This window comes from Nuphar pumila, chromosome 6 (assembly GCF_984573655.1).
Source record: "Nuphar pumila chromosome 6, dmNupPumi1.hap1.1, whole genome shotgun sequence".
NCBI classification, from domain to species: Eukaryota; Viridiplantae; Streptophyta; class Magnoliopsida; order Nymphaeales; family Nymphaeaceae; genus Nuphar; species Nuphar pumila.
The window spans coordinates 127,725,271-127,738,892 of NC_143254.1; the positions used below are offsets into that span (position 1 = coordinate 127,725,271).

The 13,622-nt window shown below is 38.5% G+C and overlaps 1 protein-coding gene across 4 annotated transcripts; it reads right to left on the reverse strand.

Moving 5' to 3' along the window:
• Positions 1-210: 210 nt before the first annotated feature.
• On the reverse strand, positions 211-13,230 carry LOC149836141 (uncharacterized). Of its 4 annotated transcripts, XM_090010805.1 has the most exons (7): positions 12,896-13,230; positions 11,250-11,377; positions 9,645-10,133; positions 8,804-9,528; positions 5,003-5,272; positions 3,656-3,811; positions 211-789 (listed from the first exon to the last, which is right to left on the reverse strand). In XM_090010805.1, exons 3-7 carry the CDS (start codon positions 9,646-9,648, stop codon positions 670-672), a joined length of 1,275 nt encoding a protein of 424 aa, XP_089866931.1. In that variant the 5' UTR covers positions 9,649-10,133; positions 11,250-11,377; positions 12,896-13,230; the 3' UTR covers positions 211-669. The 4 variants fall into 4 exon arrangements, with proteins under 4 accessions (XP_089866931.1, XP_089866930.1, XP_089866929.1 ...); XM_090010804.1 differs by having other exon boundaries at positions 8,804-10,133; XM_090010803.1 differs by lacking the exon at positions 11,250-11,377 and having other exon boundaries at positions 8,804-9,261; positions 9,373-10,133; positions 12,896-13,027.
• Between the last annotated feature and the right edge of the window lie 392 nt (positions 13,231-13,622).

The window sequence follows — 13,622 nt, forward strand, 5'->3', positions numbered from 1 at the left end:
CTCACGTGCACACAAACACCCACGGGACACGCAGACAGGCGGAACACTTTTGAAAAAACATCCCTCTGGGATGCTTTTTCGTGTCTGAGAAATTTTCACCCTCCCCCTGAAACAGATGTCTTCAAACAGAACAAGATATGGTGCCCTTGTCCAGGCCTGTCCATCAATCATACGCCCCTTATTTTCCAACTAGGAAGGACAAAAGAGAAACGTTAAAAGTAATTGAACATAACAACGGTCACATAAAAATATTACCAGTAAGGCGGTGATGGAAGAAAATAATTATCCCACACGCCAAAGAAGTCGAGAAAAACAGACAGACGAGATACAGTGGCTTAACTAGACCTTAAACATGAAGGCCCTGTTGAATCCCTCACAAAAGTTATTAAAATAAAAAAAACGATTAAAGATAAACTGCACTGGCAGCGTTTTACCAAATCCCCATTTTATCTAATTGATTCAATTGGCAAAAACGGCAAAGCTCTCATGATAATGACTGATCTTTTTTTGATGGCCAAAGCCATTCTTTCACTACCATTACACACAACATGATCAATTTAATTATTCATGCTTATACCTTTCCGCTGAGAGGGAAAAATGGAACAGATTTATGACAATATCGAACACGGTTGGGTTAGTAAAGAGTCAAAATTGTTCGTGGACAACCACTCACGGACCCATAAGTCCTTCAATTGTGTAAGAAAGAGACTTGGCCCAATCGGCTCTGAAAAGCAGAGTTTGTAGCGTCTGCATGACATCGTAATCTGGATCAAGCTTGCGCTGCCACCCCTGAAAATATAACAAAAAGGAATTATATGTTTGTAATTTTTCTTGGAAAACAGCAACATGGAAATCCAAGTAAACGAAATGTGAGAATAATACAATAACTTTCATTTTATTACATGCAGAAACCAAGACATGTCGCACTGAAAAGTCCTGCCAAGCTATGGTCGCCATGCTTAGAAGCATAAAACCTTGAGGTCGCCCCCCTCGCGCACCAGGGAGCCTATTGCTTCAGCCTTATAAACAAGGGATGTGCACCCCAGGTATTGAATTATCGACAACCCCTAGCTTTAACCGTCTTAAGCCTAACAAACGGACCCCTTGTGGGAAGATTAATATATTAATATAATAGCTTGTTATTCAGTAGCAGGAAGCTACTGATGCACCCCGGGTATCGAATTCTCGCCAACTCTCAGCTTTAACCGTCTTAACCCTAACCAACGGAGCCCTTTGTGGGGATAATAATATATTAATATAATAGCCTGTCTACTGATGCACCCCACTGATTCAAGTGATCTGCCTAATGGTGGGCCATATCTGCTAGATATGAAGGCCTATTTAAAGCGCTAAACCATGAACGACCAAAATCAAAAGTAAACAACGAGAAGAGCCAAAACAAAGCCAAGCCACCCATCTAGGCCACTAGGTGGGTGGTATAGGTTCAAATGTCACCGTCTTGCGCAAGCCAAAGCAAGGACCAGGGGTAAGCTCACAGAGTATTAGGTTACCAGGATAGCGATCATAAGTACAGCAAGCGGAGCCAGTGTCAGTATGTCTGATTTTGGGGGTGGTTTCTCCGTGTAATAAAAAAAAAACTAGAAGAGCCTCCTACCGCAATAACATTGCAGGGAAAATGTCTTCTGAAACTACATGGAATCAAAGGTAAGATAGTGACTCTAATATCCGAAAACCATAAAGCTTAGCAATCAGTTTGCAATATCCTGACAATATCATGTAGATAAAACTCATATCTACCAGCAAAATCAGACTTAATAACACATAACATTGCTGAAAACCGTCATGGTCATTCCCCTCAGACAATAGAAAGTGACTTCCTTTTCTATCCTAGGTGTAATCAACTTAACATGTCTGCTAACGAGTTATGTTTCTTCTCATCCTTTGTTTCCAGACATCTTCCCCCTTGAAAATATCATGATATTTTGTTTAAAACTTTAAGTCCATATAGTGACTAGGTGCCAATTTATCAATAGAATTGACAACTGAATATATCATATGTTAAAACCCTAGTTCCGAACTAACACAATTCCTGGTCAACCTAGTAAATCATCCATCAGCATCAGAAACGGTGTATAAGGTTGATGAATCAAGTTTAGCACAAAAAAAAATGTAAATGGAGCAGATTACATCAATGGCAACAAAACCTACTGATAGATGGCCAAAAAGGGATACACGTGTTATCACAAATGTTTTCAAGTCAGAAAGCCAAACTAAACAAACAAACAACACAAAAGAGACTCTTGAATGAAAACAATCAGCGGAAAAATCCTCAACTTGATCAGTTTATACACCCACTTGGAGAGTAGAACTCTCATGTGTGTATGCACATATGCATTTGCATGAATTACTTAAGATCAATCTGTTACACAGACATTTCACTTAGAATGTGTATCTTATGTCGATATGGCACAATACTCAGAGACACCTGAAAACTTCATGGAGAAGTGTCGAACACAATCTACATAGTGTCACTACAACAACAACAACAACAACTACGCCTTCATCCCAAAACAATTGGGGTCAGCGATATGAACCAAAAAAGAAATTCATTTTGGGTCTTCCACATGAATCCTTTTCCTCCAATCATTTCTATCCAACGCCATGTCCTCGGTGAGGTTCAAAGCATTCATATCCTTTCCTATCATCTCCATCCAAGTCTTCCTAGGCCTACCCCGACCTCTTTTAACTAATATATTTTCCCATTTCTCCAACCTTCTAACTGGAGCATCATTAGGCCTTCGCCGAATATGTCCAAACCACCGTAAACGATTCTCTCGCATCTTATTTTCAATGGGTGCAACACCTACCTTCTTACGTATCTCTTCGTTCCGAATCTTATCTTTTATTGTATTTCCACACATCCATCTAAGCATCCGCATCTCAGCTACACTCATTTTTTGAATATGATGTCTCTTGGCAGCCCAACATTCCGTACCATATAGTAAAGCGGGTCTAATAGTCGTCCTATAAAACTTTCCCTTCAACCGCAATGGCATTCTACGATCGCACAGCACTCCAGTAGCACTTTTCCATTTCATCCACCCAACCTTTATCCTATGATTTACATCTCCATCAACCTTTATCCTCCTTTATCCGGGCTTGGGACCGGCAGTGTATAACTACAAAGGCGGAGTTAATCTACATAGTGTCACTAACTTTATCAATTTCATCGTGATTTTGATTACTTATTTTGTATTCACTTGTGTTTTTTCTTTCTTTTAAAATTTTTCATCAATTACATTATTTTCAATTTCATCTTGGTTTTTGTTTTTAATTATAGTGATTTAGAATTGCTGTTCAAGAGTTTGCACTTGAAAGGATATTCATGTTTTATTGCTTAGGTCAAGAATTATATATATATACTGTGTGTGTGCTCATGTGCATACACGGCATGTCCAAGTGTCCTAATTTTGAGTACTGCAATGTTGTACCAAGTGTATTTGTATTGTATGTCTCATTATCGCATCTTTATCCATATGACAGAGACCTGGGCAGTAGCATCCATTCAAATAACACACACACAATATATATATATATATATATATATATATATATATATATATATATATATATATATATATATATATAGAGAGAGAGAGAGAGAGAGAGAGAGAGAGAGAGAGAGAGAGAGTACCTCAAGAACCAGAGTAGTCACCATCACTGTGACAACATTTCCATCAACATTCACTTTGTGGCGCCGAACTTGCTCGAGCAATTGCTGCATGCATTCTGCTGGATGAACAACATCACCTTCAGGAGAACCCCAAAAATCGAAGGATTTTGTCACCTCCTAAGATTACACAATATACAATTAATAGATGATACCAGAAAAGGGGAAGATGGCTGTACTGACTAAAATTAGATCAACAAAAACAGTAAATGAAAAGAAAATCTCAACAGTCCAAAACACAAGCAATTTGATAAACTTTTGTATAAAGAGTCAAAAGACAACTAACTGGTTCATAAAGGTGTCTTCCCCGACTCAAGCATCTAGCACATAATCCTGTTTAGTCATGGTGCCATCTTATTCTTTGTTGACATCAGGAACAGGAGTTTGGATTAAACAGTAAGATGAAGTAACCAAATGACACCCATGTCTTGACACGTCTTTACAGACAGAAAAGGTAAATTAGTCATATGCTACAGAATTACTCATGCGTATCAGCAAAAAATTGATTACAAATAGGCCTCCAATTGAAAACAAAAGCAATAAAAAAGACTCATGCCAAGGCCTGTGTAAGAAACAGAGGTAAATTGTGCATTCTATTATTTCTGTACTCAATGATGTGGCCCAATCACACACAGGAAAAGCTTATATCCGGCCCGGTGCTGTTATTAATTATACTCAAGTGCAAAAGCACAGATTCAACATAAATAAGTAATTATTAATTGATATCGACATTGATGACATGAAGCAGGCAATTAAGGCTTAATTTCCTGGCCTCCAATATAGTTGTTAAGAGCTCATGATTTTTGTTATCCGTGTGCATTTCATGGTTAATTCTAAAGGTCTCACTAGGAAAGAGGAAGGTGAGAATATGTCAGGAAGCATAAGTGTAATTAGCATTCTAATAAGATAACTTCTCTTCCTGATGTGTTTTGATTCTCATACGTACTTAGGAAGGGAACAATATATTTGTGCTTGTTAATGTAGGACTTCTAATTCGATCCACCTGGCAAGACTTAAGATGGATAGAACTTTACAGTGATGGATCTGTTCATTAAATACAATAATTCTTTCATAGTAAGCACGAAACTAGCAAGATAGTTCACAGTCCCAAAACAAGTCTGACTACTTCAGTTTGACCTTACAGCATGTCCACAGAGACAGCCAAAACAGTCCATAGTCAAATTTAAAGAAGGAAATGAGAAAAATGAATACTAAAAGAGTACACCATGCAGGTTGTCAAAGATTTTGCAACCATGATAAGCTTCATTCAAATCTGATACTGATCGGTAAATCAATACCCTAGAAAGATACCTCGATAAAAGCCTTGGGATTTGGACAATTTTGTTGCTTTGATAACTTAAGAGTGCACTCAGCGGCTGTGTGACCATCTCTAAGAGCAACTGCCTTGAAAAACTCTAGCAAATTCGTATGGTCATCTTTAGAGAGTTCAGCTGTCATGCCCACATCAAGAAAAATAACATGTGGCTTTGATTTAAACAGATGTTTATTTGACGGTTTAGTCTGAGCAACTCGAACAAGAATGTTCCCAGGATGCATATCTGCATGGATGAAGTTGTCCACCTGCAAGGACAAGATATGTCAGAAAGTTTCAAATGTGAACATTTTCACGATGAACATAGTATGTTGATCTTCCAAACAGACATATTGCAGGATTACCAGAATCACGGACGGCAGTTGAAAAGGTAACATGTATAACCCAAAACACAAAAAAAAAACTAAGAATAATTACAAGAGAAAACGAAAAAAATGAATGTACACGATAAACCTACAATAAAATCTCATGAAATCATGACAGAGACCCAACAGAAAGCAAGATGTACTTCTCTTGATCCAGATTGAAAAGCCAGCCAATGTATTTTTACCACCCACAGAAAACATAGTAAGCAGGTGAGACCCAGAGTGTGGCCTGGTATAAATTTGATTTACTGCATAAGAGCTTAAAAAATGAGACGGAACCCCACTAGGTTATCACACAATTCCAATTAGGAAAAGGCCAGTCTATGTATTTCACCTATGTCACATGGGTGCGGGTGCGGGGATTCGGCACTTCCAAAAAATCCGGGTGCGGGGGTGCGGCAGGGGAAAAAATGTAATATATATATATATATATATATATATATATATATATATATATATATATATATATATATTAACCAAGCTTAATCGAGTTTCTTCATTAAGCTCTACTGGTCTGAGCCGAGTTTAATAGTTTAATCGAGCACTGCTGGATGCATATATGGTTTTAATTTTTTGCTATTGAATCAGACAAATATCAGGATTTGATGGATATCTGATTACATGTAAAAGAACCAAATAAGATATGAACACCAGTCCAAACGGGGCGAGACCCCATTTTCCCCCTGGCCAGGACATATATGCTTGGTTTTCCATCCGACTCTTTTAGTTATTCTCTCTTAGTTCCGTAACTGAGCTACTTTAGAATGGTAACCAAGCTGGTCATCCCTGAAGAAAGGTTGTATTGTCCATGATCATTACATCCTGCCCCAAAATCTGGCAGCTCATTGGCTTTAGATATTTTGTATTAATTTTTGTAGTACGTAACCTCCAGCCCAGCGCATATCTCGAAGGAAATCAAAATCTGATTTAATATTTGCAGACAGGTACAGCGGACTGCAATCTGTACGGGCCAACATGGGCATCATTACCCTTTTTGCCTTCCTGAACCCTTTATTTTAACAGAATCATCTGTGCTCTCTTCAATTTTCAGGATACAGTATGGTTGTTCTCTGAGACCATCCAGATTTTCATGAAAAGTTAAGCTCTCATCAACTACGAGAGGTGTCAGATCTTCAGTAAAAGGTGAGAATGATGAAGAAAGCCACCAGGTGTAGTATCAATGCATTGCCTGATTCACTCCCCATCAAAGTTGCGGTGAGGACCAACATCCTGTCCAAGAGATGGAGGTATCTCCCCACCGCAATCCCCTCTTCAGATTTCGATGAGGATCATTTCCCTTCGACCATGAAGCAACTCAAGAGACGGAAGAAGCTTGGTGAGTGGCACTCGCCGCTAGAAGGAACCGATCTCTTCACCGTTGTCAATCGATTCTTGTTGAACCAGGCACCTTCGCAGGTTGAGCCTGCGTTTGACCCAAAGAAACAATTTAGAGAAGAGACTCCTTGGTAGTTGGCTACGACATGTGGTTGCCGTAAAGAAAGTTGAAGAGTTGTGTCTCGAAACTCGCCATGTTGACAAAGCAGTTCCTAAGTTTTCTGGCTGTCATGCCCATTTCAGCGGGCCTCTTTTTTTTTCAAGTCCAAAAGTTGGACATAAATGACCCTGGGTGCGTTGACCGCACCCAGGGTCGGGTTGACCACACTGGGTGCCGCACCCACACGCGCACCCGCATCACGTCGCGTCGACGCGGGTGCGGCACCTGGTTGGACGAATCCCTGTGACATAGTATTTCACCAACAATCTCAGAAAGCACAGAAAATCAGTTGTGAGTCCAGGCAATCTAATTTTTTTTCCTTTGTACTAGGGGGTCTAAAGTGCTTTGAGGAATATACTATATATTGCATTAGTAAAAGGACACACACACACACACACACACACACACACACACACACACACACACATATATATATATATATATATATATATATATATATATATATATAGAGAGAGAGAGAGAGAGAGATCATCCAACTCTTCCTATACTATTGTATGACTAAGAAAAAAAGAAAAAGAATTACTCACCCAAATGTGATGGTAACAAGACCACGCTAAGAGACTGGGTTCACATACCAGACCAGCCCTCACCTGATGGTCAGGTCTTTAGGTGGGGATTTCCACTGACCTATGTTGAACATCAGGTCTTTAGGTGGGGATTTCCACTGACCTACGTTGAACATCCAGTCAAATGCTCGGGAAGTATGTTGTGAACACAATTTGCTTCCTTGAACTAGGGAACTCAGAGGACACATACTTATGGAAATGTTTTCCACAGAGTTTGTATCAGATGACCAAAACAGCATCATCACCTTATGATGATTGCCTACACGCTAAATTTTGTGTAACGAATGGTTTGCAGTTACAAATCTCTTTCCTCCTAGTGTTCCTAGGGGATAATTTTCCATTTGCTAGGAATCCCAATCAATCCACTTTCTCTAGTACAAATCCATCATTTTAATATTTATTAATCAACACCAAGATAAATACACAAACTCCGCCTGTGTAGTTATACACTGCCGGTCCCAAGCCCGGATAAAGGAGGAGGGTTGCGGTAGGCCTGTGACAGCCAGCATAAAAACTTTGTCATATCCTATGAAAATGAACCAATATGAGAATTTTTTTTTTTACCAAGATAAATACACAGACGCAGAAAGTTAGACCCCTATAACTAAAATATGAGAAGAAACGAAAAAAGAAATCACTATACAATTATGCATCATCTTTTCCAACCCCACAATCTGCAATCATCAAGGTCGATGAAGATTCACTTAATAATGAACTAAAATATTAGAGAACACCCAACAACTCACCTATGAAATAGCCCTTAAACATCACAGTAGGGCAAAAATGGAAACCAGTTGCCAATCAATATTGAAAGAGCAACGCATATTAATGTGCACTTACAGAATTGCCCTTAACCAAGCCTACATCTTACATTCACAATCAAATCATGGCAATGCATCCATTAATATCTCAAACAACTCAGCACATTTCAGCAGATATCCTTTTGAGGAAAACGTATTCAGAAGAATTCAAGAAAAACAAGAGCTTGAAAAGAAAAAGAACATAAAAGAAGCTTGACTTTTTTGAGTCATTACATCATGCATTCATGATAATCGAAAGCAACAGTTTGAAACATCACATCATTTGTTGGATCACGTTGTTCTGGAAAAGACTTGGTGCAAGTATTTTGACATGCCCAACATTTTTGTGACAGAGATTTAACAACAAAAAATAACTCAACCAAACCATACATCTACCAAACAACTCTATTAGTCATAACATCAACTCTCACCTATGAATACTTTTCTGCAAGAAGAAAGAGAAAAAAAGGGGGGGAAAAGAAGGAGAAGGAAGATGCAAATCAAATGCACTGAAAACAATAAAATGACTCACCAGAAGCATCTTAAGGAGAGCATGAGTACCAATATGTGCTACGGCACTTTTAATTCGAGCATTTCCCTCAAGTTCATCAATATAATGTGAAACACTTTCACCCTGCTCATAAGTTTCTACTAAAACAGCAGGATGTACAAGTAATGGCTTTGGAAAAGAAACATGTCTCCATCTGCGAAAGTTATCTCGAAAACGGGTCAAGTTTTCTGCTTCTGAAGCAAGGTTAACCTGAGATAACATAAAAACAGCAAACTGCTGCACACTTTCATCCAGTCTCAGCCACCTTAATGTTGGAAGGAGGCTGTAGAGTTTTGCAACCACATCAATAATCATGAAATCCCTTCTAATGGATTCACCAACACCTGGATGTCTCACTTTAACAGCAACCTTAACAGTCTTTACACGTTGATCAGGATATCGGAATCTCAAAGAAGCTCGATGCACTTGAGCAATGCTTCCTGATGCAATAGACACTTCTTCAAAGTCATCAAAAATCTCTGACATCTTACAACCAAATGCTTTTTCAATAGCACTTTTGGTATAGGAGAATTTATGCGTTGGAGCTTTACTGTGAAGTTTTGCCAGCTCAGTGCACAGATCTCTGGGGAAGAGATCTGAACGTGCAGCAGCCCACTGACCCCATTTTATGAATGCTGGACCTGCTTTCTCTAGAGTAAGATGGAGAACATGAAGCCACGCTTTCCTGAACTGGGGACCAAAACTATCTGCAAATGGTGCCATTGTTATGACAGGAGTGAACAAGATTGCCAAATATACTGCCCTTAGAAATAACATAATACCCTCCAAAACTGAAAAATAGAGAGAGGTTAAATAGACATGCCCATGTTGTGCTCTCATGTACGAAGCATTTTTTGTTTGGAGATGTTCTGCGTCAGCTGAAGCATTTTGCATCCACGCCACCTCTCCGATAATAAAAGCAAAAAAAACGGGAGCAATGTGCGACCTTGAAAAGGCCAAAGTAACAGCACGTGCAATCCAATTGATGGGTGCAAAGGTTGGCCCATCATACGAGCATATTAAAGAAAGCCTTTTCCAAGCAATTTGAGCACCATGTGACATATAATCAGTTGCTGATACAACCGACATGCTGCAATTCTGCCTCTTGAAAAACGAATTTGGCACCGATGTGGCATGTAACCTCGAATCATTTCTTCCCACAAGGAATTTATTTGTTGAGTACCACCTGCACAAGATCGTTGGCAGTCCAATTGTAGACAGTTTTCCACAATTGCTAATGGATTGACTGTGTGATGCCTTAGTTGTCTGTGAGAAGAAACCTTTTCTCTTAATAACTTGAGACAACAAAAACCTGCATGGACAGGAACAGGCCATCAGGTTTCCATCATGAACAAGTTACAGAATCTTGCTCTACATTAGCTTCAAAAGAAAAAGTGAGATATGGACCATATGGTATGTGACTTAATTTGCTTCATTGACATTTCTAGTACAAGATAAAAATAATGTGATCAACAGGACAGGATACACGGGTCAAAAATGCATGATTCTCATGCAATCCCCATTGTTTCTGCTTCTAAAAATTAAGATATCCTTTATTGTTAAACAAATATTAAGATAGCCTTTATTGTTAAACAAATATTTGCTTGGTACACAGGATAAAGTGCTTGGGTCATCAACATGGAAATGTGGGTGCAAATCCTAGGAGCAGCCGGTTCATGCAAAAAGGCAGCAGATTATAACTGTTTCCAATTTGCCCCTCTCCAGCACCTCAGAATATGGGTATGGTGCACTTTGAGATTGTGATTGTTATAGTTTCGGCATCTCAATATATGATTCATCTACCTTGAACTTTCTATGAGTTAATGGCTTTCCCTTTTATTGAAATATGCTTAGGATTGCAATGCTCCCTGGATAGATATTCTCAGAGGTAGCACACTCCAGCAATAGATTCATGTCGAAAGATGGTAATAGGTTTTCGTGAAAATGGACATGTAATTGATTGCATTAAACCAAGTTAGCCTCATGTGCATGCATATGTCTAAATGTATCTCCAAAGCTATGTCAGTGCTCACATGAATCCAGCCTTGGTTTCAAGCATAGTCACGGATATCACCAATTGCTGACATGAATCCAGCCTTAGTTTCAAGCATAGTCACGGATATCACCAATATTATGAAAATATCGTGATATTATCAGTATTTCAAGGTCATCCTATATTTTCCCAAGATTTTCAAAATATCACAATATTTTCCGGAGGCATTCCTGAGATTAAAAAAAAACAATTTTTTTATATTTTCAGCATCTTTTTTTTGTTTCTTTTATATTTTAAAACCTTTTCTAATTGTTTCTTTATATTTTTGCAAGAAAAATACTATAAAACCTATTATTTATTATCTTTTTTATTATTCATCATTTCTGAGATTTCCCCGAGAAAAATCACTTTTTGAAAATATCTCTGAGAAATTACCTTGAACGATACAGGTACCTACGGCTTCAAGTATACAATGATGGGTTATGGAATACAAGCTGACAAGTGAAAGAAGATAACCAACATCGCAGCAATGTCTCCAACACATGCTGCTGACAACTTGGCTCCTGAAGAAAACATGGTGGGTGAACTGAAGGAACAGAGCATTATCAAGTAAAACCTCAGAAAATAACGAGATAAACCATGCAAGCAATTTGTGGTTTGGTAATTGATCATGATCATCATAGTTGGAAACAACTTGTCACAGGGACACGTCATTTTGGTGGTGTATCCTTGGTAACATGACCAGACACACTCGGACATGATGACACGAAAACTGGCATGCATGGGTATTATTTTAACAATTTTAATTAAAAAGTTATAGAACCATGTTCACGTATCCTTATATATATATATATATATGTTTTTTTTTTTTATTTGCATGCCGTACTCATGTCGCATGTCCGATCATATCTGTATCTTTGTGACAAAGGATACAACAATCTTTGGAAGTAATTTCTCATACAATTCCCAAATCCGTTTCTCATCGATTGGTACTTTTAAGTCTTAAGGACAAACAACAACAACAACAACAACAACAACAACAACAACAACAAAAAGGAACAAAAAGGGCATAATAAGAATAGGATGATTACTCAAGATCAAATATGTCTTACTTATTACACAATTGTAATCATCCTATTGAAATGACTACCCATTTGCGCTGTCCACTGATCAGATTTGGGATTGGACCTGCCCAACCAAGAACTATAACCTTAGATATAGATAATAGGAACTAGGAAGGGCAATCCATTATATTTGATGACTAACATCCAAAATAGATACTAGTCTACAAAAAATTCTGAACAGATATTGAAACTAAATGCTAATGGTGGTAAAGAAGGTAAAATTCATGTAATTTCTGAACAATATATCACAAAACCATTAATCTATGAGATTAGTAAAGACATATGGATAATAAGTCTCCATGAAACTACTGAGATCCCCCTAAGTATTTTTTTAGAAGAAGAGATAAGCCAAGCATACAGGACGTGGTAGAAAGCAAAAACACATTTTGTTACTGAACATAGGCCTATGAAAATTTGTGTTTTGAAAACTTTACCAGCACAGTGTGTCATTGATTCAAACCATCTTTGTTTTAAGGAATCATACTTCACAGTGTTAAGTAGATCGTAAAGCATGAAAGACTACTTAGGTTTGCATGAAACAGCCAAACTTAAGGACCATACTGTTCAATTAAAGGTTTTTATAACTAAAATTACATATAATGGTTATTGCTATTTCATACCAAAAGGTGTGCTTCCTCAATGCTTACATCTCTTCCATGACAGAAAACAACAAAAGATCCTCAAAGGATTTGAAGCATTCAAAAACATCTTCAACAAGGTAATAAAGACTTCGAAGTATTCTTTATAATGATCTTGTCCACTCATCACCTTGTTTGGAACTCATTCAAAAACAAATAAAACGTTCAAAATAACCAAAAACAAAAGCAAACCCACGATCAACACCAAAAAAAATACTTCAATTCCAACACGAAACAGCAAAAAGCAAGGGCCAAAATCCAAACCGATCAAAACCTAAACCGAGAAACTCACTAACTGACAGAAAACGGCACGAAGTACCTCATCTTGGCGTCCGGTGCACGGTTTCTTCCTCAGGTGGAGCCCCGATCAAATGCAAAAGGAAGACTAGGCGCCCGCATCGTCCCGAACATGGGAAACTCGGCCTGCGGAACGACGAATAACTGCGATTCCAGCGATCTCGGAGAGGAAGAACTCCTCCGAATAGGTTCCCGATTCCAGGAGGAACCGCAAAGAATGGTGAGAAAAGAGAAACCTTACAAAGGATTCATCAGCGAGGAATGAACCGATCCCGCGGAGACAAATTGCAAGGCGGTAACAGAAGGAAACGAGAAGAAGAAAAGAATGGTCAAAGAAGAGAGGCTGAGGAGCGCCACGCAGACGCCGACATTTCTAGGGCGTTTTCTTTTGCTTAAACGAGGGGACGACCGAACGTGGCCGTCGGAGGTCCAGTCGGTAGAGGTGGAAAGAGGGTCGGATATGGATCCGGATAATAATGGATCCGATTTAGATTTGTCAACGGTTCGGATTTAGGCCCGGAATCCGTTTAAAGGAGTGAAGGATTCGGTAGATCACATCTTTGGATGTGAAAAAAATAACTGAAGAAACTAAAAATATTATATTTTTTCACTAAGGGGTTTTTTACCCACTAGGGTAGCAAACATTACCACTCCAATTAATAATTTGGCGCAGCTTTGGTGTGAGTCAATGTGGTTAGAATCAAGTTGGATCGGCCTGCATCAATCAACTCTAATCTAATTGAATATGT

Excerpts from the sequence above, each read along its gene's own strand:
- LOC149836141 (XM_090010802.1), bottom strand. Across the intron at positions 3,812-5,002 it reads ATCCCAAGGCTTTTATCGAG|GAGGTGACAAAATCCTTCGA; the intron begins GTATCTTTCTAG and ends GTGTAATCTTAG. Across the intron at positions 790-3,655 it reads TGACTACTCTGGTTCTTGAG|GGGTGGCAGCGCAAGCTTGA; the intron begins GTACTCTCTCTC and ends TTATATTTTCAG.